The 27915-nt window shown below is 50.0% G+C and overlaps 1 protein-coding gene across 2 annotated transcripts; it reads left to right on the top strand.

The window, feature by feature from the left end:
* The first annotated feature begins 67 nt into the window (after positions 1–67).
* On the top strand, positions 68–26641 carry ATP6V1B1 (ATPase H+ transporting V1 subunit B1). Of its 2 annotated transcripts, XM_031467228.2 has the most exons (15): positions 68–255; positions 6544–6599; positions 17439–17525; positions 17627–17725; positions 17944–18037; positions 18625–18702; positions 19264–19403; positions 20378–20479; positions 21057–21154; positions 22138–22261; positions 22437–22587; positions 22829–22911; positions 23739–23843; positions 24039–24168; positions 24261–26641. In XM_031467228.2, exons 1-15 carry the CDS (start codon positions 138–140, stop codon positions 24422–24424), a joined length of 1629 nt encoding a protein of 542 aa, XP_031323088.1. In that variant the 5' UTR covers positions 68–137; the 3' UTR covers positions 24425–26641. The 2 variants fall into 2 exon arrangements, with proteins under 2 accessions (XP_031323088.1, XP_031323089.1); XM_031467229.2 differs by lacking the exon at positions 17439–17525 and having other exon boundaries at positions 69–255.
* Positions 26642–27915: the final 1274 nt, after the last annotated feature.

Genomic DNA, 27915 nt, shown 5'->3' with positions numbered 1-27915 from the left:
AACCCCGGGGGGAGGAGAGGAGGATGGAAGGGAGGGGTGGCCGCGGGGCGTGGGGAGGCTGGCCAGCTCTCTCCAGCTCCAGCTGGGCCTGAAGTGTTGGAGGCTCAGGCACTCGGCTCCCAGCCTGGCACCTCACCATGGCCGCGAAGGTAGACAGTAGGCCCGGAGCGCTCCCCAGCAGTGGCTCCAACCTGGGCGCCGCTCGAGAGCACGTGCAGGCAGCCACCCGAAACTACATCACCCACCCCCGTGTCAGTGAGTATGAGCCCCCAGCAGGTGAGGTCGGGTGGGCTGCCGGTCCCCGGACCTGCTTCTCAGCCTCAGGGAAAGAGGAGGACCCAAGACGTGGGGAGACCTAGGGGCCGTCTGGTCCTTCGGAGTGATGCAGGTGGAGGGATGGGGGTCCCCAGGCCTGGGGACCCCAGAGGAAAGGGCAGAGGAGTAGCTGCAGGAACCTTCCTGTCATCAGTGATCCTGCACTGAGACCCTCAGTCCACAGAGAGCTCCCAACTGCCCCAGAGAGTGTATGTGTGCGTGTGTGCGCGAGAGTATGTGTTTGAGGTGTGTGCGTGCATCCACCAGAACACTCAGCATGAACTGTATAGTCACACGTTTCTGAGGGGTGGTGTGGCAATGCAGAGTGCGTGTTTCTTCTCGTGCAGAATGTGCCTGGGTGGGCCTGTGCTCCCACCTTCAGCTGGGTGAGGATATGTGTGAGGGTGTGTGTGATCAGAGCTGTGTGCCAGTGTGTGCGCATGCTTGAACACTCAGGGTGCGTGTGTACAAGCCTACATGCTCAAGGGGAGAACACAGCTGAGCGCATGGTCAGGTGACATCACATATCTGTGTATGAGCAGTTAGGAGCAGGGCACATGCCTGGCATCCAGGTGTAGGGGTATGAGGGCCATGGGTACTGGAATCTGGAATGTTCCTTTGTGGACTTCGGGGGGGGCATTGGGGGCATCTATGGGTGCAGCTGGAGTGCCTGTCCTGCTGGGGTGGGCCAAGTCCAGAGGTTTGGGGCTCAGTAAGGCCCCAGGACCAAAGGGAGCACCCCGCCCCTCACCCTCCTCCACTCCCACCATCTTTCCTTGTCCAAGGTCACATTCTCTGGTGTGGCAAATTCTCAAATTCTCAGACCGCCCAGCTCACTGGAGTAAACCGGCCTGGCCAGTACCAGCTAAGCAGAGCCAGAGGCTCCTAACAGGGTGTGGATGGGGAGAAGCTGGCCTAGTACAGCCAGCCCTCCCATCTGGGCAGGGGGAGTGCCCAGAGAGGCAGCTGGGGCCGACATTGCCGGGAGCAGAGCCCGAGCAGAGTGGGCAGGCCCAGGGCGCGTGGGAGCAGTGCCGGGGGTGTGGACAGGCACCGAGGCGTGTAGGACACGCCAGCCAAGGAGAAACTGAGAGCCAGTGGGGTCTGACTTATCCAGGAGGCCCCACAGGCCCTGCCCTGTGGAGGCGTAGGGAGGACGAAGTAAGTTCCAGACTCTCCGCTAAGGCAAAGGTGGCGTCACCAAGGCCCAGAAATCTGCAGTGTCTGGGCCCCCCGTGGGTCCAGAGCCCAGCCTTGGAGACCCAAGCGGAGTTGACTGACCTTTGTTCAGGCCTCTGGACGTCCCACCCCTGGGGGCTCTTCTCCGGCTCCCCTCCCCTCTGTGAGAACCCAAGAGCCACCTGGGTGCTGAGTAGCGGGTGCGGTCTGAGGTCTGGACCTCCTTGCTCCGCCTTCCTTCTCCCTGGAATGTGCCCTCCCAGGGTGCAGTCTTACCCTAGGGTCCCCTCCCAGCCAGCCTCTTATTTATAGTCAACAGAACCTGGCACAAGGGGAAACACCCAGGAGGTCTGACCCGGCTGGAGCCAGGAACAGCAGTGCCCCCCAGTTCGCACCACGCGGCCCCCACCCAGGAGGCCGTATTCACACCCAACAATCGACCCAGAGACACGGGTCAGCGCAGGGCGAGCCCCTTGCTCAGTGCCTGCGTTAAAGATGTTATTGCGATGACAGAGGCCGCTGCCTGTGCTTCTGCTGCAGGCCAGTGTCCTCACAGGGTCCCCCCAGAGGCCAGCCCCAGCCTGCTACTGGCCACCCGAGGGAGGCTGGACTCCTCGGTGTGCTTCTGCACCTGTGACTTTCAACAATCCCCTCCTTCCTCCTCAGGGGCCTCAGGGGTTTTCTGCCCAGACCTGTGTCCCTCTCTGCCCTCCTCCTGAGCCTGGCCTCCTACCCGGGGCCTCTGAGCACTTCCAGGCAGGAGGACTTTGTGCAGAGGCAGAAAGAGCCTAGAAGGAGAGCTGGGGGAGCAGAGGGCCAGAGGACGGGGCAGCTAGCTCCAAACCCCAGAGCTCGCTTGGCCATGGGTGGGCATGAGTCCAGGAGAAGACTTCCTGGAGGAGGTGGACTAAGCAGGCCTGAAGCATTAAAGGTGATTTCTCTGTAGTGGCTGAGGGAGGGAATGGGCGTGGAATCAGGACGGGGGGCCACCCCAGCAGTAGCCGCCCTGGGGAAGAAGGGACCCCTTTGCCTTCCTCGGAGCTGGAATGGCCCTCCAAGGAGGGGAGGTGGCATGGAGCTTTCTCTGGTTGTGTGGGGCAGAAGACGGTAGAGTGAGGGATGGGGGCGCACGGCATGAGTCCAGGTTGGAACAGACAGGCTGGCAACCTGGCTGGTGGGCTGGAGCCAGGTCAGATCGCCCCGGGGCTTGAATGCCGAACCACAGGCCTCCTCATTTTCCTTAACTGCAAGGCAAGGGAGGTTACACGGAGCGTGTTCCACCCACCGGTCAGGGTCTTGGGCTGATTCTAAGAGCCCTCCAGCCCGTGCCCTCCCCCCCTAATCCCTCCAGCGGGGATCAGGGAGGAGGTGCGGGACCTGCTGCCCCGGGCTTGCCCCCACCCTGGCCTCACGCATGGGCGCCCGCCTGAGCCCTCTCCCAGGACGCTGCAGGTGTGGCTGGGCCGGCCCTAATTAGCGGAGCCCCGCTGAGCCTTTGACAGGGAAGGCGGTGGGGAGGTGGGGGCAGGGAGGGGCTTCGTGGCCCACAGCCCTAGGAGCAACCCCAAGTGTCAGCTAGGACAATGGAGAGGGGGGTGGGCAGAGCAGCTGGAGGGAGTGTCTGCAAAATCTCTGGAGGCCCGTGCCCCTCAGGGGTCTTCTGGTTCAGCCCCTGCTTCCAGCACTACCTCCAGGGTCAGGGGCGTGTCCCAGGGCTGGGGTGGTGGCCGTAAGCCTTGAGCGCCTCAGGATATTGTCCTGATCTGTGACTGGCCCTAGGAGAAATCAGCTGGCCTCCTGGGCCTTAGTTTGCCACTCTGTGCAATGGACACAGGCAGAGTCAGGGGATGGGTACAAACAGAAGGCCTGGCTTCCAGTCAAGGACACCTTTGTTGCTCAGCCACCACCTTAGCTATGTCCAAACCAGACAGCCTCTAAGAAAAGATACTGTCTAGTCTGACAGAGGAGACACCTCAGTCTGAGGGGAGAGACACAATCCATCTCATTAAGTCACAGACAAGCTGGAGAACGGACATCCTGTAGGGTACCAGCTGTGGGACTTAAGAGGGGAAAGGACCCAGTGAGCTGCAATAGTCAGTCAAGCGCAAGGCCTTGAAGGACGCTGAGAGCCAGACGCTGAACCACGTGAGTGGAGTAACTGCAATGAAAGGCCCAGGCTCTGGAGCGATGCGTGTGTCCGGCACCTCGAGCCAAGCACTGCGTCTGGCTTAGGGATGAGCCTGGTGTGATGAGATGGGGACTTAGGGACCTCATGCTGCCTGGAACTGAGAAGCTGGCCGCGCAGAGGACCCGGCTTTGCTGCAGGCAAGCACTTTGCCCTGGCCCCTAGGCTCCCCCCCAGACCAACCCCTCCTCCCAGGGAGCTAGAGGGGCACCCATCACTCCTCTTCTCCTGGCAGGCACCCCCCTCCAAGGTAGAGTTGTTGGATGTCAGAGTTAACGGATTTCACGTGGCAGAAGCTGTGAAATGGGCCGCGGAGGGGAGCAGGGCCAGCTGCGGACGAAGGGAGGAAACTGAAAGATTTGTCTCCCCAGGTGGACTTTGAAATGATTCCCCGGGGCTTTCTGCACCTCAGGACTCCTTCTCCTCCCACACCCCCACCTCCCTACACAGCCCAACTTGCATCTTTCTTCAACTGTTTTGGCTGATCTGGTATTTTCTCTACAGGGCCAGTAAGATGCCAGCTCTTCCCTCGGGCTTTTTAAAATTCCGGCTCTCGCTGCCCCACGCTCCTTCCCCTGTTCTCACAGTTCTTCCCCATCCTCCCTCTGCTGGGCTCACCTGCCCCACTCCACTCCACACAGTCCTACTAATCCAGAGGCGCTGATCAAAATGCCACATGGGCAGGAAGGGCATGTGTGGCTGCTTGATGATCGTTCTTCTCGGTGGGGAGGTGAGGCCCCAGCCTCTGCCCTAGCCCTCCGAGGCTGGGGTCTTCCTATGCCGACTACCCTCTCAGCCCTGTGCATCCTCTTTCTCAGCCCTTCCATTCTGTCTTCACGGGGGTGGCAGGAGCCAGGGGAGCCAGCCCTGAGGCTGCTGACAGGACCCTCATTTGGTTTGGGGCTGAGAAGGTGTGTGTGTAGGGGGACACATCGGTCCTGATCTGGGAAAGATGGGCGTGAGCTGGTGGGACCAGGTGACACCTTCCATGCCTTCTGTGATTCATCCAACAAATATTTACTGAGTGTCTATCATCAGCAGCCCACACTGCAGACGCCCCTGGCCTCGCGGGGCACGGGGCTGAGTGTCCTTTCACACCCAGAAGGGAGCCTGTGCGCACCAGCCGAGCCGCCCATCTCTCCATTCCCAAGAAGCCCCGAGTTCTCTCCGGCCTCTGAGCCTCCTCACCTTTGCCAGTGATGCCCTTTGTCCAGATCTCTGGGGGCTGGCTGCATGACTCCACCTGACCTTGGAGCCGCAGCTCAAATGGCCCTTCCTGCCAGGTGCCTCCTTCGCGAGCTCGCAGCCTGATGCTACAGCCCAGTCCCACCCGCCCGACTTTCTCCCTTCACAGCAGTTGGCAATTATTTCATCTTTAGCCCCTTTTAAATTGGAGGCATCTGACAGATGGGCTCAAAGATAAGATGGGAGGAGGGGGAAGGGCAGCAGAGCTTGGAGGGTGAACATCCCCTCCGTGGGAAAGGAGACGAGGGCAGCTCAGGTGGGGGCTGGTAGTTTGAGGGCAGGAAGGTGAGGTCGTTCCCCAGCTCTGGGCCCAAGTCCAAGAACTTGTCAGCCTTCTTGAGTTTTCCTAACAGCCCTTTAGCCCAGAAGAACCAGGCAAACATCCGTGCGAGGATCACCTGGCCCAGCTCGTCTTCCTAGCCCAGTTCCCTGGGAAAGGAGCTTACGGCTGATACAAATAAGGGGTTGACCACTAAGCCCTCAACCAAGGAGGGCGTGGGCCGGTGCGTGGCTTCCCTGGGGAAGCGGGGGACTCAAGCCAAACTTGCCAGAAGCACAAGGGTGGTTGGCCGGGAGCCCACGTGGTCTGTGACCCTGCGTGGGCTCTCCACCTGTCTGGGCCCCACTGTCCTGGCCTGTTGAGTGGGGACTTGGACCACTCTCCCATCAGAGGCCCTTCCAGCCTGGCAGTGACCCAGCCACCTCGCCGGCACCCCTGACCATCTTGCCCTGCTGAGTTCCTTCATCCCAGTTGGCTCAAGGGTGCTTCGCAAGGACCCAGGGGGAAGGGCTTCCATGTCCTGGGGTTATGGGTGAGAGAGGGACCCAGGGGCACTCAGCTGGCCCCTCTCAGAACCAAAGTAAGCTTCCTGTCTGCCAGTCTGTGCTTCTCCTCCTGGGGTCCCTGGCACTGGAGTTAGGAAGTATTCCCTGTTGTCTCACCCCATCCCTCCCTAGAAGCTGAGCTCACGTCCCCATCTGCAGGCCTCTGGTCACTAGGATGGGGACAATCTGCTGCTTCCTCCTTCTTTGTGGCTCTGCTCTTTCCCCTCCCCCACAGGCACCCAGTGAGCTCAGCCTTGTGGCAGAGCAGGGTTCTGGCTGGTTTTTCTCACTGATGCCTGCACCCCCACCACACACACACATACAGAGCTCAGCCAGCATCCAGTGATGGAGAGAAGTGTGGTCTTGGTGAAGGGCAGAGAGGGCAGTTCTCATTACATCTCTAGCTTCTGGAAAATGTTGTGGGTCAGAGAGGAGGGAGCCAGTTAGGTGGGGGCTGAGGCCAGAGGGGAGCTTCCTCAGGGATGAGAAAGGCCACTGCAGGGCTGGGGAGGGGAGGGGAGGACTCCAAGGGGCCTCTGCCCTTGCCCTGGCCCTCCCCCAGCCTCCTGCAGGTGTCCGAAGCAGCGGGGGCCCTGCAGGCAGGGGCATGACCCTTACAGCAATGGTGGCTGGCCCTGTCACAGCTAATGACCCTGACGGCCCAGGCCCCGGACAGGAGTGGGGGTGGTGCTTAGAGGAAGGGAAGGCAGGGGATGCCTGTGTGTGTGTGTATGTCTCTGTCTGTCTGTCTGTTGGGGTGTCGGGGTGAGACCCTCACCCATTCCCCCCTCCAGCCTACAGGACCGTGTGCAGCGTCAATGGCCCCCTGGTGGTGCTGGACCAGGTCAAGGTAAGACTTCTGGCTCTTCCCAGGCACCACGGCCAAATCCCAGATTTCTTCTAAATTGCCCTGCCCCTAGGTGGCCCCCATGCACCCACCCCATTCTTTCCAACCCCCTGCCCCCCACCCCCAGCCACCTGAGGTTTCCCCTTCCTGCCTTATCAGGGGGCCCCACTCTGGGCCTTAAGAGACCTGCTGCTATGGGCAATGAACTGGGGGACCCCGGCTATCATGTCTCTTTCCTCATCAGTAGAACAGCTGTGTCCTGCATCAAACTACCCTGTAAGGCAGGACACTCCCACCTGCCTCCCACGGGTCCTCTTTTAAAGGGAAGAGGTGGAGGCGGCAGATGGATGCCAGCTACCTTTTCTCCAGAGCTTGAGGTTTGCAGAGGCCTTTGGAATAGCTCAGCCTGGGAACCGGCAGCTTGAGTGGGAAGCGGCCTCACGGGGGAGGTGGGGTGTGGGCCACTCGGTGTCCCTGGGGAACCGTAGGACCATGGCAGACACTGGCAGTGTTTTGAATCCCAACGTTGGGGATTCTCGAGGCACGAAGAGCCCTGCAAAACCACCAGATCACTCTGCTTCCTGCACCCCCACCAACTAGGGCCACCCCCATCTCCCACACCACAGCACCCACCCCCGACCTGGAAATCAGGGTACCATCCTTGATTCCACCCTCCCCGGACCCCAGTTTGTCAGTGCTCATGTTGGGTCGGTGATCTCTCCCTACCAACTCCCTTATCTTGGCCGTGGCCTATGGGCGCCCAGTCTGGTGCCCTCCCATCCTCTCCCCTGCAGCCATGCAGCCCTGACCCCTTCTCTCCCCTGTTAAACTCACTAGGGCTCCCCAAACCTTCACCTTAGAGGTCCTCCATCCTCTAAGGGTCCTGCCTTCCTTTCCATGTCGCATCACTTTCCCTTCCCCACTTAGAAACCCACACTGTCTCCGTGTGGAGCTGCCATTCCATGTCTCTGGGCCTTTGCACATACTCTGCCTTCTTGACTACCTTTCCCCTCATCCCTTCTTCTGACTCATCTTCTCCTGGAAGCTTCGCCAAGCCTCCTGGGCAGTGACCCTGTCCTTGCTTTTGGCTTTGTGTACTGTCTTGCTGGCAGCATCCACTGAGGCATTTGTTCACCACCTGGCCACATGTCTTCTCCCGCCCCCCCCATCCCCCCACACACTGTGCCCTCCTATGGGACTTGATGGTGTTTATTAATCCTGGGCCCCACAGTGCACTTCTACTGAAAACCCAGCCCATCTTAGGTGCTCCGTTTGTCCAAAGGAAGGGCAAGTAAATGAATAAATGAGTAAGTGTTAGCATGACTAAATATAGACCTATCAAAAGCTGGGCCAACTGTGTTAAGGAAATCAGACCCACTGATTTGTGGAAAACAGATTCCAAGCTCATACGGACATCACAGTTGGACCCATCAGTGTCAGGGATGCCCTGGATGGAAGTGCGATGGAGTCGTTCTGTGTGTGTGTGCACTGGGGTCAGACTGTCTGACTCAGACTTCTGCAGTTTTCGCCCCAGATCCGTCCCACCCTTTCTGCTAACTACCTGTCGATTCTAGATCAGCAGCAGCAGCTCCCCATGGGAACTCGTTAGAAATACAGGTTCCTTTACCCAAGACTGACAGAATCAGAAACTCTGGGGATGGGGCCCAGAGGTCTGTTTTTACAATCTTCCAGGTGGTCTGATGCTCCTTGAAGTTTGAGAATCATCCATCTAGGATTGTAAACCCCAGTTTCTCCTCGATTAAATGGTAATAGAGTTGTGATGGGAATCAAATCAGATTAATGTACTATTATTATTATTATTATTATTCCTCCTTGAGAAGAGCTAACAATAACCCAGCCTGGAGTGCACGGTTGCTCATATGCCTGATTAAATACACAGTTGGTGAATCTCCTGCCCCCTTGCCCGCCTCCACTGCACTCCCTACCTGTCAGTCTCTAGGACCCCACGTGTATGGAGAGCCAGCACCTATGCAGACACCCATTTTTCAGCTGTAAAGTGGGGCTGGACTAAGAAACTGGAGGTAGATCCCCAGGCTGTGGTTCTGTGATTATCGGATGCATCTGTAACTCTTGCAGAGCAGAGTAACTGGGTGATGGAGACACTCAGAGAACCCTGGGTTTGCAGAGGGAAGGAAAGGAAGCGGCAGTCGACAGTCTCATAAGCGCTGACATGAAGAAGGCACCTTCATACCCTCTCCACTGTCCCACACCCCTTGTTCCAGAGTTGCTTGGGCACAAAGGCCACAATTCTGTCTCTATAGCGCCGCCTTCTGTCTGAATTGAATCACACATGCAATGACACTTCCTTCTCAAATGGAAAAATAATTTGGAGGAAGGATTTTGTGAAGATCAGAAATTCTTAACCAGGTAATCAGGGCCTTGAAATTGTCCGCATATCTTTTAAGGCAGTATTCATGTGCCCATGCATTTTCCTGGGGGGGTAATTTACACAATTTAATCTGATTTTCTAGGGTTTGTGACCCAGCAAAGGCTACACCCCTGATTTTTTTTTAGTGTAAAACTGACTCGTCTAGATCATTAAATATCCACAGACCTGATCCCACAAAAGCACACTCATAGACCCACACACTCACATACCCTCACACACGATCACACAGGTCGTGTATACATTCAAGAGGAGTCTGGCTAGCTGAACTCCACCTGCCTGGGATGGTCTAGAGAGATTTCACTAGAGCAGAGGTTGTCAAACTCGAGCATGCATCACAATACCCTGGAGGGATCTTTGGGCCCCGATTGAAAGTTCTGAATCAGCCGCCTGGGTTGAGGTCTGACGAGTTCCCAGTTGCTACTGCTGCTGGGCGGGGACCACACTTCCAACCACTGCTCTAGAGGAGCTCCCAAATCCTGTATTCTGTGACTCAAACCAGCCTTATTTGAGACTCAACTCATCCACCAGACTTGGGTCCAAATGTCTATGGCTGCTCCCATACTCTTCAAGGAGAGAGCTTTCAGGTGTGCATCTGATCGGAAAATAGTTTCCAAAGAGGCGTTCCCAAACTGCCCCGTGCATTGTCAGAGGGAGAGGCCTTGGAGGCAGCATCCCCTGTACAGGTCCTGCCAGGCTTACTAAGAACTTCCCAGGCCCCTGAGTCTGTACGGCATCTCCCCTGTGTCTGACCCCTTGCCTGTTGAGAACTGGGTTGAATCCCCAGCAGAGGAGATGGGTTGTACTGAATCATCCACACTCCCTATAGTCTGGTAACCAACAGTGAGAGCTGAGAGAATCAGGTCTGTGCCTGAGAGACCGGGTGGACACATAAGCTGACTGTTGCACATTAGAAGTCTCCCCCTGCACGCACTGCTCTAAGTGGCTATGTCCACCCCTCCCTGCAAACAAATGACTAGCATGCTCTTCCTAAAAGATCCCAGACAACACCTTCCAGGTTCGGGCGCTGTGGTTCTGATGGTTCTTCCTCCTGTCTGATTGGTACCTCTCTGCTCTTTAAAGTTCATTTTCTCTGATTGCATCTTTCAGGGGCACACAGAGGGCCACCTCCTCTCCACTCTCCTTTCCTCCCACCCGCCCTCACCCACAGAAACTCACATAAAAACGATTGCTTTTTATCACCCCTGCTGCCTGGTTTTGATTGAGCCCACTGCCTGACTGCTGTGGGGCCAGCTTTGGCCTGTGTTCTGTCCAGAGGTTTGCCTCCTGAGGCTACCAGCCCACAGACAATGAAGCCAGGGGCCATTTCAAATAGAGAGACACAGACCCACCCGGAGCAGAAGGGAAAGAGCCAGGGCTTAGTTAACTGTCCCGGGGCCTCGCAGTCCTTGCTCTCAGGCTCCCTCTTGTGGTTGGGAAGCCAAAGACAGTCAGGCATCAGCCCCTCCAAGGATATCTGAGCATTCCTGTTGGGGAGGGTCTCCTGCCCTCTGTCCCCATTTCATAGGGCCTGAGGGTGGTTTGGGGGAGAACAAGGTTGCTTCCCTGGCATCCTCTTCACAGGACAAGGAGGGACCAAGCCAGAGCTTCTCTCAGTGACTGGCAGGGCTGCAAATCCTCCTGCCCTGGGAGAGAGACCCCCCTACCCTGCACACATCCTTTTGGGGAACCGAGCCACGCACCCCGCTTCCCTGCTGTATTTGGGCAAAAATAAACACGTTAGATGTTTACGTTGCTGTTAGTCTCTTACAACAGCAAGGATTTCCTCCATGTCAGTAGACACACATTTTACTCTTTCATTTTGATAGTAGCACTGAAGGCTATGGTCTGGATGGACTGATTTATTCCATTATTGGGAGACATTCAGCATGTTTCCAGGTTTTGCTCTTACAAAGAGCAAGAGTATAGCAATATTATATCCCTTTCACACTGGTGCCTCTATTGCTACAGGATGGATTCCCTCCAAATGGAATTGTTGATTCAAAGTGGATATTTATTTTTAAATAGATATTGACGATTGCAGGGCTGTGGTCATTCAAGGCTGTGGTAATTCACATTCCAGCCAAGCATGCATGAGAGGACCCACTCCCAACATCCTTGCCAACCCTGAGTATGTGCCCTCCTGTAATTTTGCCTAATAGATGAGGCAAGACCTGTCTTGCTTTTATTTACATTTCCCTGATGACTAAGGGAGTTGAGCATCCATTTGTCTGTTTAGATCTCTTTTCCTTCTCTGCAAAATCTTCCTACACATTGACTTGTACATTGGGCATTGTGGGGATTCTTCATTTGATTGCTCTTCTTTGTCTATGGTATCTTTGCCATACGGAAATGTCAATATTCGTTTATATAATCAAATGTTTCTACTTTTTGTTGATGGCTTCTGGATTTCTTAAAGACACCTCTCTTAGCCAGCTTTTAACTGCATTATTCCATTAGGAAGGACAGAAGAAAAGCTCTTCAAGTATTTCATTTGTTCTAGTTTTATATTTAAAATTTTTATATGCCTGGAATGCATTTGTGCTTATAATAGGTGTGGATACCCAGTTATATTAGCACCATTTGTTCAATAAACTCTTATTCCTGTGAACTAACATACCACATCTGTGCTTTAACAGTCTCCTAAAACCTGGGGTCTGTTTCTCGACTCCAGCCTTCTCACTTCTCGGTTCATCTGTCCAACACCAACATTGACCACGTGACCCAGGAACCTTTAGAACACGTTTTAATATCTGACAAGTCCTCCACCCTGATCTTTTCCATAACCGCTTTTGGATGTTCTCAGACATTTATATGAACGTTAAGATCACTTTATTAAGTTCCAGAAGAAATACTCCATTGGGAATGCATTGAATTCACACACTTTTGAAAAGGAATTATATGTTTATGACAGTAAGTCATTCTGTCTTGGGAAACACTATTGTCCTCCATTTCTCCAAGGCTTGTTTTGTGCCCTTCAGTTAGATTTTATTATTTTCTTGTACCTCTCTTGTTAATTTATTTCCAGATATTTTATCCGTTTTGGCACTAGGGAAAAAAAAAACAGAGACTGACTTTTTTCCATTTTTGCATAAATTTTTTTGATGATCTTTTGTAACATTCTGTGATTCTTTTGGGAGGAAAACACTTTTTTAAATTGAAGTATAGTTGATTTATAATATTATGTTAGTTTCAGGTGTACAGCAAAGTGATTCAGTTATATATATGTGTATATATATATATTTTTTCTTACTATGGGATAACTTAGGAGTATGTGATTGATCCAAGTTACTATACATAAAACAGATCAGCAACAAGGATTTACTGTATTACACAGGGAATTATATTCAATATCTTGTAATGACCTATTATCGAAAATAATGTGAGATTGATTTTTACATGTTTATCTTGTGGTCAGCCAAATTCTCTTATTAATCCTGGGTTTTTGTTGTTGTTGTTTCTTTTTGTTTTTGTTTTAAACCAGATCCATTTGGGTTTTTTTAGACACACAATATCACCTGCAAATAAAGGGAATTATGTCTCTTTTTCCATTGGCATACTTTAATTTTAAGCTTAACTTTGTAACAATTTCAAATTTATAAAAGGTTGCAAAAATAAAAATAGTGCGAGGGACATCCACAGACCCATTTGTTCAGTCACATGCTCTGCGTGTGCATGCATGTGTGTATGTGGGCATCATCTTTTTTTTAAGATCTTTTGAGGGTAAATTATGCCCCAAACTCCAGTATGTAATTCCCCCAAATAAGGATATTTCCTTGCACAACCCGGTAGAGTTACCAACTTGAGAAATTTACACTGATACTTTCATCTGATCTACAATCTATATTCCCATTTATCAGCTAACTTAGTGTAAGTCCTTTAGAGCATTTCCTCCCTCCCATGTAGGATCCAGCCTAGGGCCAGGAATCACAGTTAATCATCATGACTGTTCAGCTTCCTGTCATCTGGAATATTTCCACAGTCTTTCTTTCACATTTCTGAAAAATAGTCTCCTCTCACTACCTTTTTAAAAAATAGAACTTTCTCTATTTATGTTTATTGATATTATTTTCAATTTTTTTTTGTCTACTTGTATAAACTGAAATTACCGAAACAATGTTAAATAACATTGGTGATACAGGCTTTTCTCTCTCCGCGTTAGTGATTTTATTGGAAATGAAAATGGGTTTAGCATTTTACCATTGAGAAGGATGTTGATGCTCATTTTGGTAAATAGTCTGATATTTAAGGAGTTCTTTTCCGTTTCTGTTTTACATAGAATTGTATTAGAAACAGCTGTGGAATTTTGTCAAAAGCCTTTGGTTTCTGTTTACATAATCTTGTGGGGTTTTTCCTTTATGCTGACAAACTCTCTACTGCTTTGAACTATACTGTCAAATGCTGACCAGTTCCTAAATGTTGATTGATCTATGCTTGCATTCTTGGAATAAACCCTGTGTGGTCACACTTATTTAATATACTGTTCAGTTTGGCTGGCGTATACTTTATTTATAATGTCTGCATCTATCTTTATAAGAGAAACTGGTCTGTAGGCTTTTTGGGGTGCTATCTTTATTAGATTAGGGGTGTCAGAGTTTTCCTTTTTACATTTTTGTTTCCTTCTAATTTCTGTTTTCTGTTCATCTGATTACTCTGATTATTTCCTCCAGTTCAGTGCTGACTGGAATGATGATAGCAGGCATGTGGTTTTGCTCTAAATTTTAAAGAGAATGTTTTATACATTATATCATTGAGTATGATATTCTCTGTAGGGTTTTTTGAGGCTACTTTGGAGTTAAGGAATTCCCCTTTTATTCTATTTTCAAAGAGTAGTTTTGTTCTTTGTTTTTTGTTTTCAATCATAGATAGGTTTTTTTACTTTTTCTAAAACTTTTTTGAGGTACCAGATTTTTAAATACTTTAATCCATTAATAAGGTAAATTACATTAATACATTTTCTTTTTTATTTATTTTTATTTTTTATTTTAGTCTATTTTCAAAGAGTAGTTTTGTTCTTTGTTTTCAATCATAGATAGGTTTTTTTACTTTTTCTAAAACTTCTTTTGAGATACCAGGTTTTTAAATACTTTAATCCATTAATAAGGTAAATTACATTAATAGATTTTCTTTTTTTATTTTTTTTTATTTTTTCAACGGAGGTACTGGGGATTGAACCCAGGACCTTGTGCATGCTGAGCGTGCGCTCTACCACTGAGCTATACCCTCCCCCCCATTGATACATTTTCTAATATTAGATGACCTTGAATTCCTGGACTAATCCCAGCTTGGTCTTCTTTTTTTTATTTGTGTGTGCATATGTGTTTATCTTCATTTTTTTGTTTAAAAAAAACTTTTTTTTGTTATTTGGTTTGTTTGTAACTTGGTCTTTTTCTGTACATTGCTGGATTTAGTTTGCTAATATTTGTTTAGTATTTTTGCATCTATGTTCATGATTAAGATTGACTATAATTTTTCCATTATTATCTCATTTGTATCAAGGTTATCCTTGCCTCATAAAATGAATTAAGACTGGAATTTTTCTTTCAGTCTTTTGAGAGCTTAAGTAAGTTTCAAATGATTTTTTCCCTAATTGTTAGAACTCACTGACTGTCTGGGACCGGTGTTTTCTTCATGGAAAGATTTTAAGTTATTCATCCAATATCTTGAAGATTCTGGGGCTATCCTGGCTCTCTATTTTATTTTTAATTGTTTTTGGTTTGAGTTGTATTCTGCTAGGACTTTATTCATTGCATCAAAATTCTGAAATAAATTGCAGAAAGTTATTTATAATTTTTATTATTTAAAAAATATTATTAGTGTTACTAGTTTTATTTTTTTTATTCCAATAATTATTCATGCCTTTTTTCTTAATCAGAGTTGCCAGAGGTTTGTCGACTTCATTAGGGCTTTTCAAAGAACCAGTCTGGCTCTGTTGATCTTCTGTGTTATGTATTTGTTTGTGTTTTAATGGTTTATGCCCTTTTATTGTTTCTTCTATTTTATTTGAAATGTTAACACCTTTCTTTTTTTAGCTTTTCATGTTGCGTACTTTTGAACTACCTCTACTTTTTTTCTTCTCTAATATAAAGCATTTAAGTTTTCCGTGTATCACATACAATGTTGAGAAATAGTTTTTTATTATATGGTGCTAAATATTCTCTGATCTGATGATAAGTTCTTGTATATTTAGAATATTTCAAAATTTCCAAATATATGAAGCTTTTCTCACTCTCTTTTCATTACTGGTTTCTGACTTACTCTGACTCTGGTCAGAAAACATGGTACAGCTTGGTATGTCCTCTAAGTCCATGGCATGAAGTAAGATTTTTTTATTATTTTCTATTTCACCTGTCATTTCAGTTTTGCTTTCTTCTAATGTCCAAGGAGTGATTTAGAAAAGTACTCCTTTAATTTCCCAGAATATTAGGAGCAGTGCAAGGAGGGGTGCAGTCTCTTTACCATTTATTTTTACTGGATTGAGATTATGATTTATTCCCTGAAGTAAATCAAGGAAGCAGGGTGGATGGGAGGCGAGGTGAGGGAGCCTGGGGAGATGCTATGCATTCTCTCCAGTACCTCCCCTGGGAAGAAGATGCAGGTACGGGACTGAGCCCTCCTGCTGTTGATCAGAGCACAGGACCAGTGTCAGTGGGGAGGATCTGCTTCTCCAGCCCAGCTTCTTCAGCTCAGCTCATAGCCTCCTCTGGATGTGGATGAAGACTGGGAACCTGGTTTCCCTTGGGGCAGACCTCTGCCTGCCCACCTGCTGCCTGTGGTCCTGGAGAGACAGCCTGATTGGTTTTTTAATTGAGTTATAATTTGTATACCACAAACTTGACCCTTTTAAGGTACATAGTTCAGTAGTTTTTAGTGTATACATAGAGTTGTGCAACCATCACCATTATTTGATTCCAGAACATTTTCTCTTTTTTTATTAAATTTTTCTTTGTTTTTTTTAGGGGGGGGAGTAATTCAGTTTATATATATATATATATATATATATAAATATAAACATATATATATACATATGTATTCAGTTATTTATTTATTTGTTTGTTTGTTTATTTAATGGAGGTATCGGGGATTGAACCCAGGACCTCCTGCATGCTAAGCACACACTTACCACTGAATTATACCCTCCCCGCCGCAGAACATTTTCATCACCTCAAAACGAAACCCTGGACCTATTAGTTGTCACCCCCAATCGTCCCTCCTCCAGCCCCCAGCAACCACTAATCTTTTTGCTTTATGGATTTGATTCTTCTGGACACTTCACATCAAAAGAATCATATAATATATGGCCTGTTGCGTCTGGCTTCTTTCACTCAGCATAATGTTTTCAAGATGCATCCGCGTTGCAGTGTGTAGCAGTACTTCGTTCCTCGTTAAGGCTGACTAATATTCCACTGGGTGTTCTATGCCACCTTTCGTTTATCCGTGCTTCAGTCTGTGGACATTTGGGTTGTTTCCACTTTTCGCCTGTGATGAATAATGCTGCTATGAACATTCATGTGCAAGTTTTTACATGGACAGGTGTTTCCATTTCTCTTGGGTATATACCTGGGAGGGGAAATGTTGGGTCATATTGTAACTCGATGTCTAACCTTTTGAGAAACTCCCAGACTGTTTTCCAAAGTGGCCGCATAATTTGACACTCCCACCATCAGTGTCTGAGGGTTCCCATTTCTCCACACCCTTAACAACTGTTATGATCTGTCTTTTTTCTTCCAGCCGTATTAATGAGCGTGAAGGGCTATGTCACTGCGGCTTTGATTTGCTTTCTTTAATGACTAAAGAGTTGAGCTTATATGTGCTTATTAGGCACGTGTATATCCTCTTTGGAGAAGTGTCTATGTAGCTCCTTTGCCATTTTTTAATTAGGGTATTTCTCTTTTTATTGTTGACTTGTAAAATTTCTTTACGTATTCCAGATATTAGCCTGATGCTTTTTTACACTGATCAGAATGAAAACTACACTGGATCTTAGCCAAAAGAGAAGTGATTGACTTATTCTTTTTATTCCTGAAGACTGTGAAGACGACACGTGAATTGATCCCAGCCCCATGGCTAGGGAAAGATTGCCACTGGTAGATGGAGACACCTGGGAGCCGAGGAGAGGACCTTGCCAGTGTGTTTACCACAAGTCCACAGGGGCAGAAACAACTGTGCTGTCCAGGAGATCTAAACAGTCACAATATCTACTACATTTTATTAAACTGTGAAAAGGTCCAGGCACCAGCTAATGACGTTCATATATTTTCTCCCCACAGCAGCCCTATGAAGTAGGTGTTATTATTATCCTCAGATTAAAGATGAGGAAAGTAAGGCTCAGAGACAGTAAGTAACTTTCACAAGGTCACACAGCTTCTAAGCGTCAGAGCTTCAATTCTAACCCTGGTCTTCCAACCCTAAAGTCGGTGCTCCTACCCATGCAGGTATACTGCCTCCCAAACAGGATTCAAACTTCCCACTTACTAGTCTCTCAAGTTCATTTCCAAGAGAATCTGGGCACAAGAGGGAAGGTAGGAGCTTGAGACTGGGTCAAGGAGGGGTGGGGAGGAGATAGGAACTTCAGCTCTGGTTTGTCTCACTGTCACTCTGTGCTGCTCTCCCCCTCTCCCAGTTTGCCCAGTATGCTGAGATCGTCAACTTCACCCTCCCCAATGGGACTCAGAGGAGCGGGCAAGTGCTTGAGGTGGCTGGGACCAAGGCGATTGTTCAGGTAAGTGATGTCAGTACGATGTTGGCCAGCTGAATAAATAAATGAGCCCACAAAGTTTCCACACTATTTTATAAGCTCCAAAGACAGAAAATGTCCTATTTCACCACCCCACCCGAGAGTGCCTTGCCCAGAGCTGGACGCACAGGGAGCCTAGAATGGGGGGCACTGCTCTCCCCAGCAAGCCTCTTTTCTAGAGAAACTAACCTCTTGCCCCATAGGTGTTTGAAGGGACCTCTGGGATTGATGCCCAGAAGACTACCTGCGAATTCACAGGGGACATCCTACGGACTCCAGTGTCGGAGGACATGCTGGGTGAGGGGTGGGGGTGAGTAGGGTGGGGGCGCCCCTCCGTCCTGCCAGCCCAGCTTCCCTGACCAGGTGCTTAGCAGACCCCACTGGCATTGCTTCCTTACATGTCTGCCTCCCCGGGGAGCCATTTGAGGTCAGAGGTTGTGTCATCTCTTTGACCGCCCACCCCAGCTCAGGGCCTGATATACAGCAGATGTTTAATACATGAGGAAGGCAGGTTCAATAAACCAGAGGCAGAGTACGTAGCCATCTGTTTGGGGTCAGGCTGAAACGGGCTGCACGTCCCCTACTTTTCCCCCAAGATCTGCCATACCTGGCCCTCTCCACTTTCCAGCCCTAAGCCCCCCATTACAGTGATTGTCCTGGGCCAAGGCTGTGCCTGTAAAGGTTCCCAGGAGAAGAGGGAAGACCTCCAAGAAGACAGACACCATAGCCAGTTCCTTGGGGATAACTGAGGGCTGAAGGGAGGGGCCGTGGGGTAACTGGGGTGCGAGGGGCAGGTGAGAGCTGGTGGTGGTGTGGAAGGTGAGCAGCAGTGAGAGACCCAGGGCTGGTCCTGAGCATCCTGCAACCCCCATTGCCCACCCCAGGTCGAGTTTTCAATGGCTCTGGCAAACCTATTGACAATGGGCCAGTGGTCATGGCAGAGGACTTCTTGGATATCAATGGTGAGTGACCAGTGGCACGTGCGACAGCTCTCGGGACCCAGCTCCCAGCTACCTTCCCCACCCCAGTCATTGCTTCTGCCACCTCGCCCTTGGAAGTTCTGCCCTGATATGGGCCAGGGCCATCGCCCAGGGCTCACCCCCAGGGCTGGTGAGAGTGACAGGCAGATCAGGTGAGCTGTGGGAGTCGCAGAGGGGCCGGCATCACTTCACGACCTGTTCCTGTAAAGTGCCATCATCACTGTGCAAAGCTGCCCACACACTTGAGAACCGCACTCTCCTGCCTTCCAGCCCCCACCTGCCTGCCGCTTCTAATGCACCAGGGCGGCATCCAAGGGAGCACTGGACTATGGCTATTTAAATAAGCTAATTCAAATGAAATTAACTTCATTTCAAAACCATAATTCACATGCTCAACAGCCATGTGTGACCAGGGCTGCTTTCTGGATTGCCATCATCACAGAAAATCCTGTTAAACAGAGTTCCTGAGTCTGCGGCAGGGTTGGGGGAGGGCAGGGGAAGACCTGAACCCTTGAGCAGGGGTCCATAATCGCCCCCTCCCAGGCCAGCCCATCAACCCCCACGACCGCATCTACCCTGAGGAGATGATTCAGACAGGCATCTCGCCCATCGACGTCATGAACAGCATCGCCCGTGGTCAGAAGATCCCCATCTTCTCAGCGGCTGGGCTCCCCCACAACGAGGTGAGGACTGTGGGGGGCCTGTGGGCACAAGCAAGGGGAAGGGACAGAGCAGAGGCCGGGGCTGGTGGGCCAGCGAGGAGGCCTCCTGTGCTGAGCAGGCAGCAGGTAGCCAAGCTGGGGTCACCGGCGTCCAGGCGGACAGCTGTCTTCCAGCAGCTCAGGGACTCAGGGCTGCACAAGGCCTCAGTGTCCCCAGGCGGATCTCCAAGACTCCATCCTGAGTGAGTGGGGCACACACTGGCTCACAGGAGAGCCCATGGGTAGCCCCAGTGTTGGAAGTCCTGCTCAGCTGAGTGGACAGCTCTGCTCACTGGTCCTGCTAATGGTCTGCACTCGCCTGCACTGAGTGAACCCACCTCGTACCAGCCCCACTGCTGTCTGAGGCCCCCTGTGCAGGTTTGCTACCCTGCCCCTGCCACCAAGAGTGAATAGCCCAGCTCTTCTCAAAGCAGCTGGTGCGACAAGGTTTCTAGATGCTCCCCCCGATCACCCCCACCCAACTACCTGATGTGCCCCCGGCTCACCCTCAAAATGGTCTGAGTGATAAGAGGGCATAAGTGTCCCCGCCTGCCTCTACAGACACACACATCCTGGATCAGGACGTGGTGACTGGTAACACCCTGCAGGCCTGGGGCAAACCCCAGATAAACCCCAGCAGGCTGGGGGGCACAGGGGGTCCTGAAGGGTTGAGTTGCCCCAAACCCATGGTAGGCAGCTGCTCCCTGGAACTGGTTTTCCATCCTGCTCCTCATGACAGGCACCCCGGGCCCTCCGGTGCCACAGAGCAGGGCAGCCCCTCCCCTGAGAATGGCTGTAGGACCCAGGGCAGCCGTTCCACCTTTCTGGCCTTGGAATCCTCCCACCACAGGCCTCGGCAGGAGGGTGGGCTGGGAACTGCTCCGTCCATGCTCCTTAGTGGTGCTCAGGGCGGTGGGCTCCGGCTCTGGGTCTGACGGCCTTCCTCCCATCCCCAGATCGCCGCCCAGATCTGCCGCCAGGCTGGGCTGGTGAAGAAGTCCAAGGCCGTGCTGGACTTTCACGACGACAACTTTGCCATCGTCTTTGCAGCCATGGGGGTGAGAGGGCCTGGGCCGATTGGCAAGCTCTGGGAGCTGTGGGTGGGCAGCCCTGGCCCCTCAGCCCCTGGCGGGCCTGGTCTGGTGAAGGCGGCGTTATCCTTCTCCTTGACAAGCCGGCAGAGTCCAGGCCTGTCTGGTGGGAGAGGCAAGGGCATGTCTGGAGGGACTGGCAGTGTGTCCCTCACAGCCTCCCAAAGGCCACCGCAGATACAAGATGAGCCCAGGGTAGCTGGGGGAGGAGAGAATCTGGGGAGACAAGGCAACTTCAGAGAGGGGATACTGGAGGCCATCAGGGGGCCCAAGGTGAGGACAGGGAGTTTAGCAGGGAAGCAGCTGGCCAGGTGAGGGGCAGGGGTGGCAGTGGGCAGAGCGCACCCTGAAGTCTGAACCTCACTCTGGGGATCTGATGAGATGCTACCCCGGACTGGGTAGCAAACCCAGGCCCTGCCCTCTCAAGCCCCAAGGTCCCCCCAGTGACTGTTAGCCAGTCAGTGAACAGGCTTTACCAAGAAGAGATGGGAGGATCCCTCAGGCCGCAGGGCCCCGCCTCCAGCCCTCCCTGTTGTGTGTCCAGGTGAACATGGAGACAGCCAGGTTCTTCAAGTCCGACTTCGAGCAGAATGGTACCATGGGCAATGTCTGCCTCTTCCTGAACTTGGCCAACGACCCCACGTGAGCTGCCCCCGACACTCATGCTGCCCTCAGGCAGCAGCCCCTGTCCCCTCCCCAGACCCGGAGCACCAGGTCTCAGGCATCCCAGAACTACAGCCACCGGCCAGGGCTGGGAGAACAGCCCCTTGTTGTGCAGATGGAGAAACTGAGGCTGTGGAAGAGGTAGGGACAGACCCCGGAGAGACAGAAGGAGCTGGACCACAAGCCCGCCTGGCACCTGCCGCCCCTCCGCTCTTCCAACCTACGTCCGGCCACCGTCCCAAGTCAGGGCTCCTCATCCTTGACTCACTTCCACAAGGTCACCCCTAAAGAGAGATTTCCCTAAACCATTTTCTTAGAAAAACTGCTATTTTAAAAGTTGAGAAAATGGGAGTTTAAATTTGCAGGTCAGGTGATGAAAAAGACAAACCCAATCAACTGTCCTGGGAACTGAAGTTTCCAGAGTTCCGCTAGCACAAGGCGCAGATGGAGAGTCACAGGCGCAGAGCCCGGGGACTGAGAGTGCCCGGACTCAGGAGCGCTCAAAGTGGAAGGGGCTGCTGGGGCAGGCGAGCGGGATGCCCGTGTACAGCAAGCTGGTCAGGAATAGTGAGGGAAACCATAAGAAAAGAGTCCTGAGGACACAGAGTGCAAGCTCCAGCTAACCCAAGTGCAGGCGCCCTGAGGGGAGGAGGGGTGACAGCAGAGACCATGGGGACAGGGCCACTGTCATCCTCATCAGACACTCCTGGCCCTGCCTGTCTCTCTCCTACCAAGCTCCCTCCTGCCCCAGCCTCTGTCTCCTTTCCCACCTTGGACATGGCTGAGGGCCCACTCCCAGGACCTATCACAGCCTCGGGGCTCGGGGCTGGGGCTGACCTCACCCCCTCCTCTGCTGCTGGTCCCTGTACCAGTTTCCCAGTTCACCTTCCACTCAGCACTGGGGCTAAATGGAGCACAGGCCTGGGGCCTCCAGGCTCTCTAAACACTGGCTGTACCCTCAGGATCGAGCGGATCATCACCCCGCGCCTGGCACTGACCACAGCTGAATTCCTCGCCTACCAGTGTGAGAAGCACGTGCTGGTCATACTGACTGACATGAGTTCCTACGCAGAGGCCTTGCGGGAGGTGAGGTGGCTGGCGGGGGGGTGTCCGGTTCAGCCCTGCCTCCCTCTAGTCACTGCACCAGAGCTGCCCCCCCAGGCCTGACCCCCATTACTCGTTGTCAGTGAATCTCCCCCTCCCCCTTCCTTGTTGCAGCCTCTTGCTTCCTTTCTTACCCCAATGACCTCGGATATCGCAGGTCTCAGCTGCCAGAGAGGAGGTGCCTGGGCGCCGAGGCTTCCCCGGGTACATGTACACAGACCTGGCCACCATCTATGAGCGAGCAGGCCGCGTGGAGGGCCGTGGCGGATCCATCACTCAGATCCCCATCCTCACCATGCCCAACGACGGTCAGCTGCCTCACTGCCCGCTGCGCTCCGCTGCCCCTGCCCTCCATCCCACCCAGACACTTAAAGGGCCAAGCTTCATTCCATAGATGTGCAGTAGCACATCTTCCTCCATCCAGATAGACACTGTTCTTTCCTTGCCTCCGTCCATCACCCACTCCCATAAGGGAATGGAACCTACATGGCCCTGAGTGGGCCGAGACCTGGGCGCCATCTACACTGACACCACGGAATTTCCTTGCAGATATCACCCACCCGATCCCAGACCTGACAGGCTTCATCACAGAGGGACAGATCTATGTGGACAGACAGCTTCACAACAGACAGGTACTGTCCCCTCCCTAGCCACTTCCTGCTCTCTCCATCATCCCCAAAGACACTGGCCCACAGATCTCCTGCCAACCCTTTGAGCTTCATCTCCCTGTGAATTCGGAGGGGCCAGGCAAGGCTAACCCCAAAATAGGACACAACCCCCCCAGGAAGACTGTGGTTCACAGAAGAAGCAGGTCTGGGTGGAATCCAGCCTATCTGGTTGTGGGACCTTGAGAAAATATTCATCTCTCTGATCCTAGGTTTCCTCATCTATAAAATGAGAATAATAATACTTTGCATGCAGTTACATTGTGGAGAATAAAATAAGTTGGCATTAGGGAAAGCATGTAGCAGATAGTAGGTACTAAATAAATACCATTTTTCTTTCCTTTCTAGTAATGCGCTTTGGTGACGAAAGTAGATAGTGTATAATGTGCCAAAGGGTTAGAAGATGGGTCAGTCCCATCTGAGGTTGAAGGCAACCCCTATGACTTTTTCCTCTTTGCTTGGCAGCTTCTTTCTTTGGAGCTGTAACTATTCAGCTTCAAGCAAAAACAAGCTTTTGGTTCCTGTCCAAATAATCAAAAGTTTTGAAATTGTCAGATTTTCATTAACTAATGTCATGCCATCTCCCCCCTCCACTCTCCTGTCTAGAAGCACACATGTAGACAAGCCCTAGAATTTGTGGGAGATAAAGGAGGGCAGGTGTGACCAGTGGACCTTACGGTTGGATAAATAAGGACCAGTTTCCTGAAATCCAGGGTCGGGGGGGCATACAAGTAGAGGTGGGGAAGAAGGGAAAGTTTGGACCCCGCCTCTACCACTCCCTTCTGCTCCCCCAGATCTACCCTCCCATCAACGTGCTCCCTTCCCTGTCGCGGCTGATGAAGTCCGCCATTGGGGAAGGGATGACGAGAAAGGATCATGGAGATGTCTCCAACCAGCTGGTAAGAAGGAGAGAATCCAAGGGCTGGTGGGTTACCCAGTTCCAGAAACTGGAGGTTGGAGCCTTAAAAGACCACGAGCTTTTCTCCTGGCAAAAATCCCTCCCCTTTTGGGGGTCCCTGCACAGTCAGATAGGGGAACTTACTACTCCTATGACAAACCTGCCATGACCTCAGACGGCCTCACCCTTCACCCAGTACGCTTGCTACGCCATCGGGAAGGATGTGCAGGCCATGAAGGCAGTGGTGGGGGAGGAGGCGCTCACTTCAGAGGACCTGCTCTACCTAGAATTCCTGCAGAAGTTTGAGAAGAATTTCATCAATCAAGGTGAGGCACACGGGGGGCGGTTAGGCAGTAACCCCCATACTCCGGCACACACACCCCCACACACACCCTTAACACTTCTGCTCCATCCCTAGGCCCCTATGAGAAACGCTCCGTGTTCGAGTCTTTGGACCTGGGCTGGAAGCTGTTGCGCATCTTCCCCAAGGAGATGCTGAAGCGCATCCCGCAGAGCATGATAGATGAATTCTACTCCCGCGAGGGGGCGCCGCAGGACCCCGAGCCCGACACTGCGCTTTAGCCCCGCCCACAGCGAGGCCCCGGAGCGAGGCCCCAGAGCGAGGTCCCGGACAGCCCTCAGTGGGCGCCGGCGTCCACACACCCCACGCCGTCTGCTTGGTCCACACACCTGAGCCAGCCGCTCCGTGCCCACCCCTCAGCACCCCGCAGCACCCCCCACGCTCCAGTCCTCTCCCTGGATTCCCCGAATTGGGGAAGAACGGAAGGCTGTCAAGCCTATATTCTGTCTTGTTCTGATGGGAGCATCTGTATTTTAAAAGCCCTCTCCCTGTGTCCCTCCCCCCATGTAAGAATTAATCTTATGTGAAGATTGGGAAAACATTGATAATTGTTGGAGCTGAAGGTGGTGGATACAAGAGGTTCATTAAACTGTTCTCTCTGCCTTAAAACAACAAGCACATTAGTGTCAACAGCTGACAACAGAATTCTTCTTAGGGAGACGCTTATCTGTTTAACAAAAAAAAACCGAGAAATTTCTTGGGTGGAACGTGAGCTCAGGGGCCATTAAAAGGACAATCTCAAGGCCACAAAAGATGTGTCTGGTTTTGAACAGCTGTGCCTAAGAGATGCTAGGGAGGAATTTGGTTTGCTTCAGGCAGGGAGGGGCGTTGCTGGAGAGGTAGCCTGAGGAACGGTGGGGACCGTGAGCGCAAGGCTGAGGAGGGCCCGTCAGTTAACAAATGGGTGTGGAGTGTCCTAAAAACCAGGATGCCTGAAGTTTCTTTGAAAGCTGCCTGCTCTTCTGTAATGTCACCCCTTCCTGTCTCCTCTGCCCCAACTGCAGTGACGTCATGGATGCTTCCTAAGAGGCAGGGCAGATTGGGAGGACAGAACCCAGAAGGCTGGGTTCCATTTCTGGGTCAGGGTGTTGTGGAACCAAGCCAGAATTCTGGGGTCAAGAGCTGGCAACAAAGGAGGCCCTGAGAAGAAAATCCCCATCCCCAAGACAATTTACAGCCAGTTTAGGGAAAGCTTTTGGGTGTCCACACGGCATTGGGTTGTTCTTAGTTAATAACAGAGTTATTGAGATGCAAGTTACATACCATACAATTTACCTATTTGTAATCGTATAATTCAACAATTAACAACTTGTAGGATATTCGCAGAGTTATGCAATCATCACTACAATCAACTGTAGAACATTTTCGTTACCTCAAAAAGAAACCCTGCACCCCTAGCCTTCCCCCCTCAAGCCCCTCCCCTGCCCCTTCCCTAGCCTGTGACAGCCATTAATCTTTATCTCTGTAGCTCATAACATCTCATACAAATGGAGTCATGCACTGTGTGCTCTTCTGTGGCTGGCTTCTTTCACTTAGCATAATATTTTCAAGGTTCATCCATGTGGTCACGTATGTGAAATCATTTGGGGGAAGGGTGTAACTCAGTGGTACGGTGTGTGCTTAGCGTGCACGAGGTCTTGGGTTCAATCCCCAGTACCTCCATTAAAATAAATAAGTAAACAAACAAACAAACAAACAAAACCTAATTACCTCCCCCACAAAAAAAATTTTTTTAAAGGGAAATCATTTAATCTTTTACCATTAAGTATGATATCAGCTGTGGATTTTACATAAAGACTCGATCAAGTTGAAGAATTTCCTTCCATTCCAAGTTTACTGAGTGCTTTATTTAGAAGCGGTGCAGAATTTTAATAAATGCCCTTTCTGTGCCTGTTGAGATGATAATGAGTTTGTGTCCTTTATCAATACGGTGCTTTACATTCCTTGATTTTCAGATGTTAGACCAATGTTGCATTCCTGGGATTAAATTCCATTTTGTCATGGTGTACAATCTTTTTTATAGGTTACTAGATTCTGTTTGGTAGTGTTTTGTTGAGAATTTTTGCATTTTTATTTGCAAGATATATTGGCCTGTAGGATTTTTTTTTCTTGTTATGTTTTGTCTGATTTTGATATCAGGGTGATCCTAGACTCATAGAATGAGTTGGAATTGTTTGCTGTTTTATTTTTCACTTTTGGAAGAGATTGTGAGTAATTGGTAATAGTTCTTTAAATGTTTGGCAGATTCAGCAGATGTCTAAGCCTGGGATTTTCTTTGTGGGTAGGTTTTTTTTAAAGATTATTATTACTAATTGAATCTCTTTACTTGCTATAGTTGTATTCATACTTTCTATTTCTTCCTTGGTCCATTTTGGTTCTTTGTGTCCTTCTAAGAATTTGTCCATTTCACCTAAATTAAATAAATTGTTGAAAAATAATTGATCACAGTAATCCCTTGTAATCTTTTTTTCCTGTAATGTCTGGAGTAATGTCCCCTCCTTCATTCCTGTTTCAGTAATTTGATTCTTCTTTCTTTTTTTTTTTTTTTTGGTCAGTGGAGTTAAAGACTTGCCAATCTTGTTGATCTTTTCAAAGAATCGTCTTCTGGTTTTGTTGATTTTATCTATTTTTTAAAATTCTGTTTCATTAATTTCTACTCTAATCTTTGTTATTTCCTTCTACTTGCTTTGGGTTTAGTTTGCTCTTCTTTTTCCATTGTTAAGGTGGAATTTTAGGCTATTTATTTGAGATCTTTCTTCTTTTTTTAACATAGGCATTTACGACTATAAATATTCTGCTTAGCACTGCTTTAGCACACTCAGTAAGTTATGGTATGCTGTGCTTTTGTTGTTATTCATCTCAAAGTATTTTTTGATTTCTTCTTCGACTCATTTGTTATTTGGAAGTGTGTTTCTTCATTTCCACATATTTGTCAATTTCCCAAGTTTCTTTCTGTCATTGATTTCTGATTTTATTCCAGTGTGGTCAGAGAACACACAACTGTATAAGTTAATTCATATAAGTTTATTGAGGCTTATTTTATGGTCCTGTACGTTGTCTATTTTGAAGAATGTTTCAGGTACACTTGAGAAGAATGTGTGTTCTGCTGTTGTTCATTAAAGGTACTATAGATGCCTCTTAGTGATTTGATTTGTAGTGTTGTTCATGTCTTCTATATTGATAGTGTTTGATTCACAGTGTTATTCAAGTCTTCTGTTTCCATGTTGTATTTCTATCTTCTTGTTCTATCCATTATTGAAAGTGGGGGATTGAAGTCTCCAACTATTATTGTTAAGTTGTCGATTTCTTCTTTCAATTCTGTCAGTTGTTGCTTCATATTCTGGGGGCTGTGTTGTTAAGTGCATATCTGTATAACTGCTATGTCTTCCTGATGGATTGACCCTGTTATCATTATGAATTGGCTCTCTTTATCTCTTGTAATAGTATTTTTGTGTGTGTGTTAAAGTCTAGTTTGTCTAATACTAGTATAACCACTCCAACTTTCTTCTGGTTACTGCTTGCAACATATATCTTTTTCCATCCTCTTACTTTCAGCCTATTTGTATCTTTGAATCTAAAGTACATCTCCTGTAGACAGCACATAGTTATATCTTTATTTTTTTTCAGTTTGACCACTTCTGCCTTTTGATTGGATTGTTAAATCCATTCACACTGAATGTTATACCTGATACGTGGGATATACATCTGCCAT

This window comes from Camelus dromedarius, chromosome 15 (assembly GCF_036321535.1).
Source record: "Camelus dromedarius isolate mCamDro1 chromosome 15, mCamDro1.pat, whole genome shotgun sequence".
Taxonomy (NCBI): domain Eukaryota; kingdom Metazoa; phylum Chordata; class Mammalia; order Artiodactyla; family Camelidae; genus Camelus; species Camelus dromedarius.
This window is presented reverse-complemented; position numbering and strand designations above follow the sequence as displayed.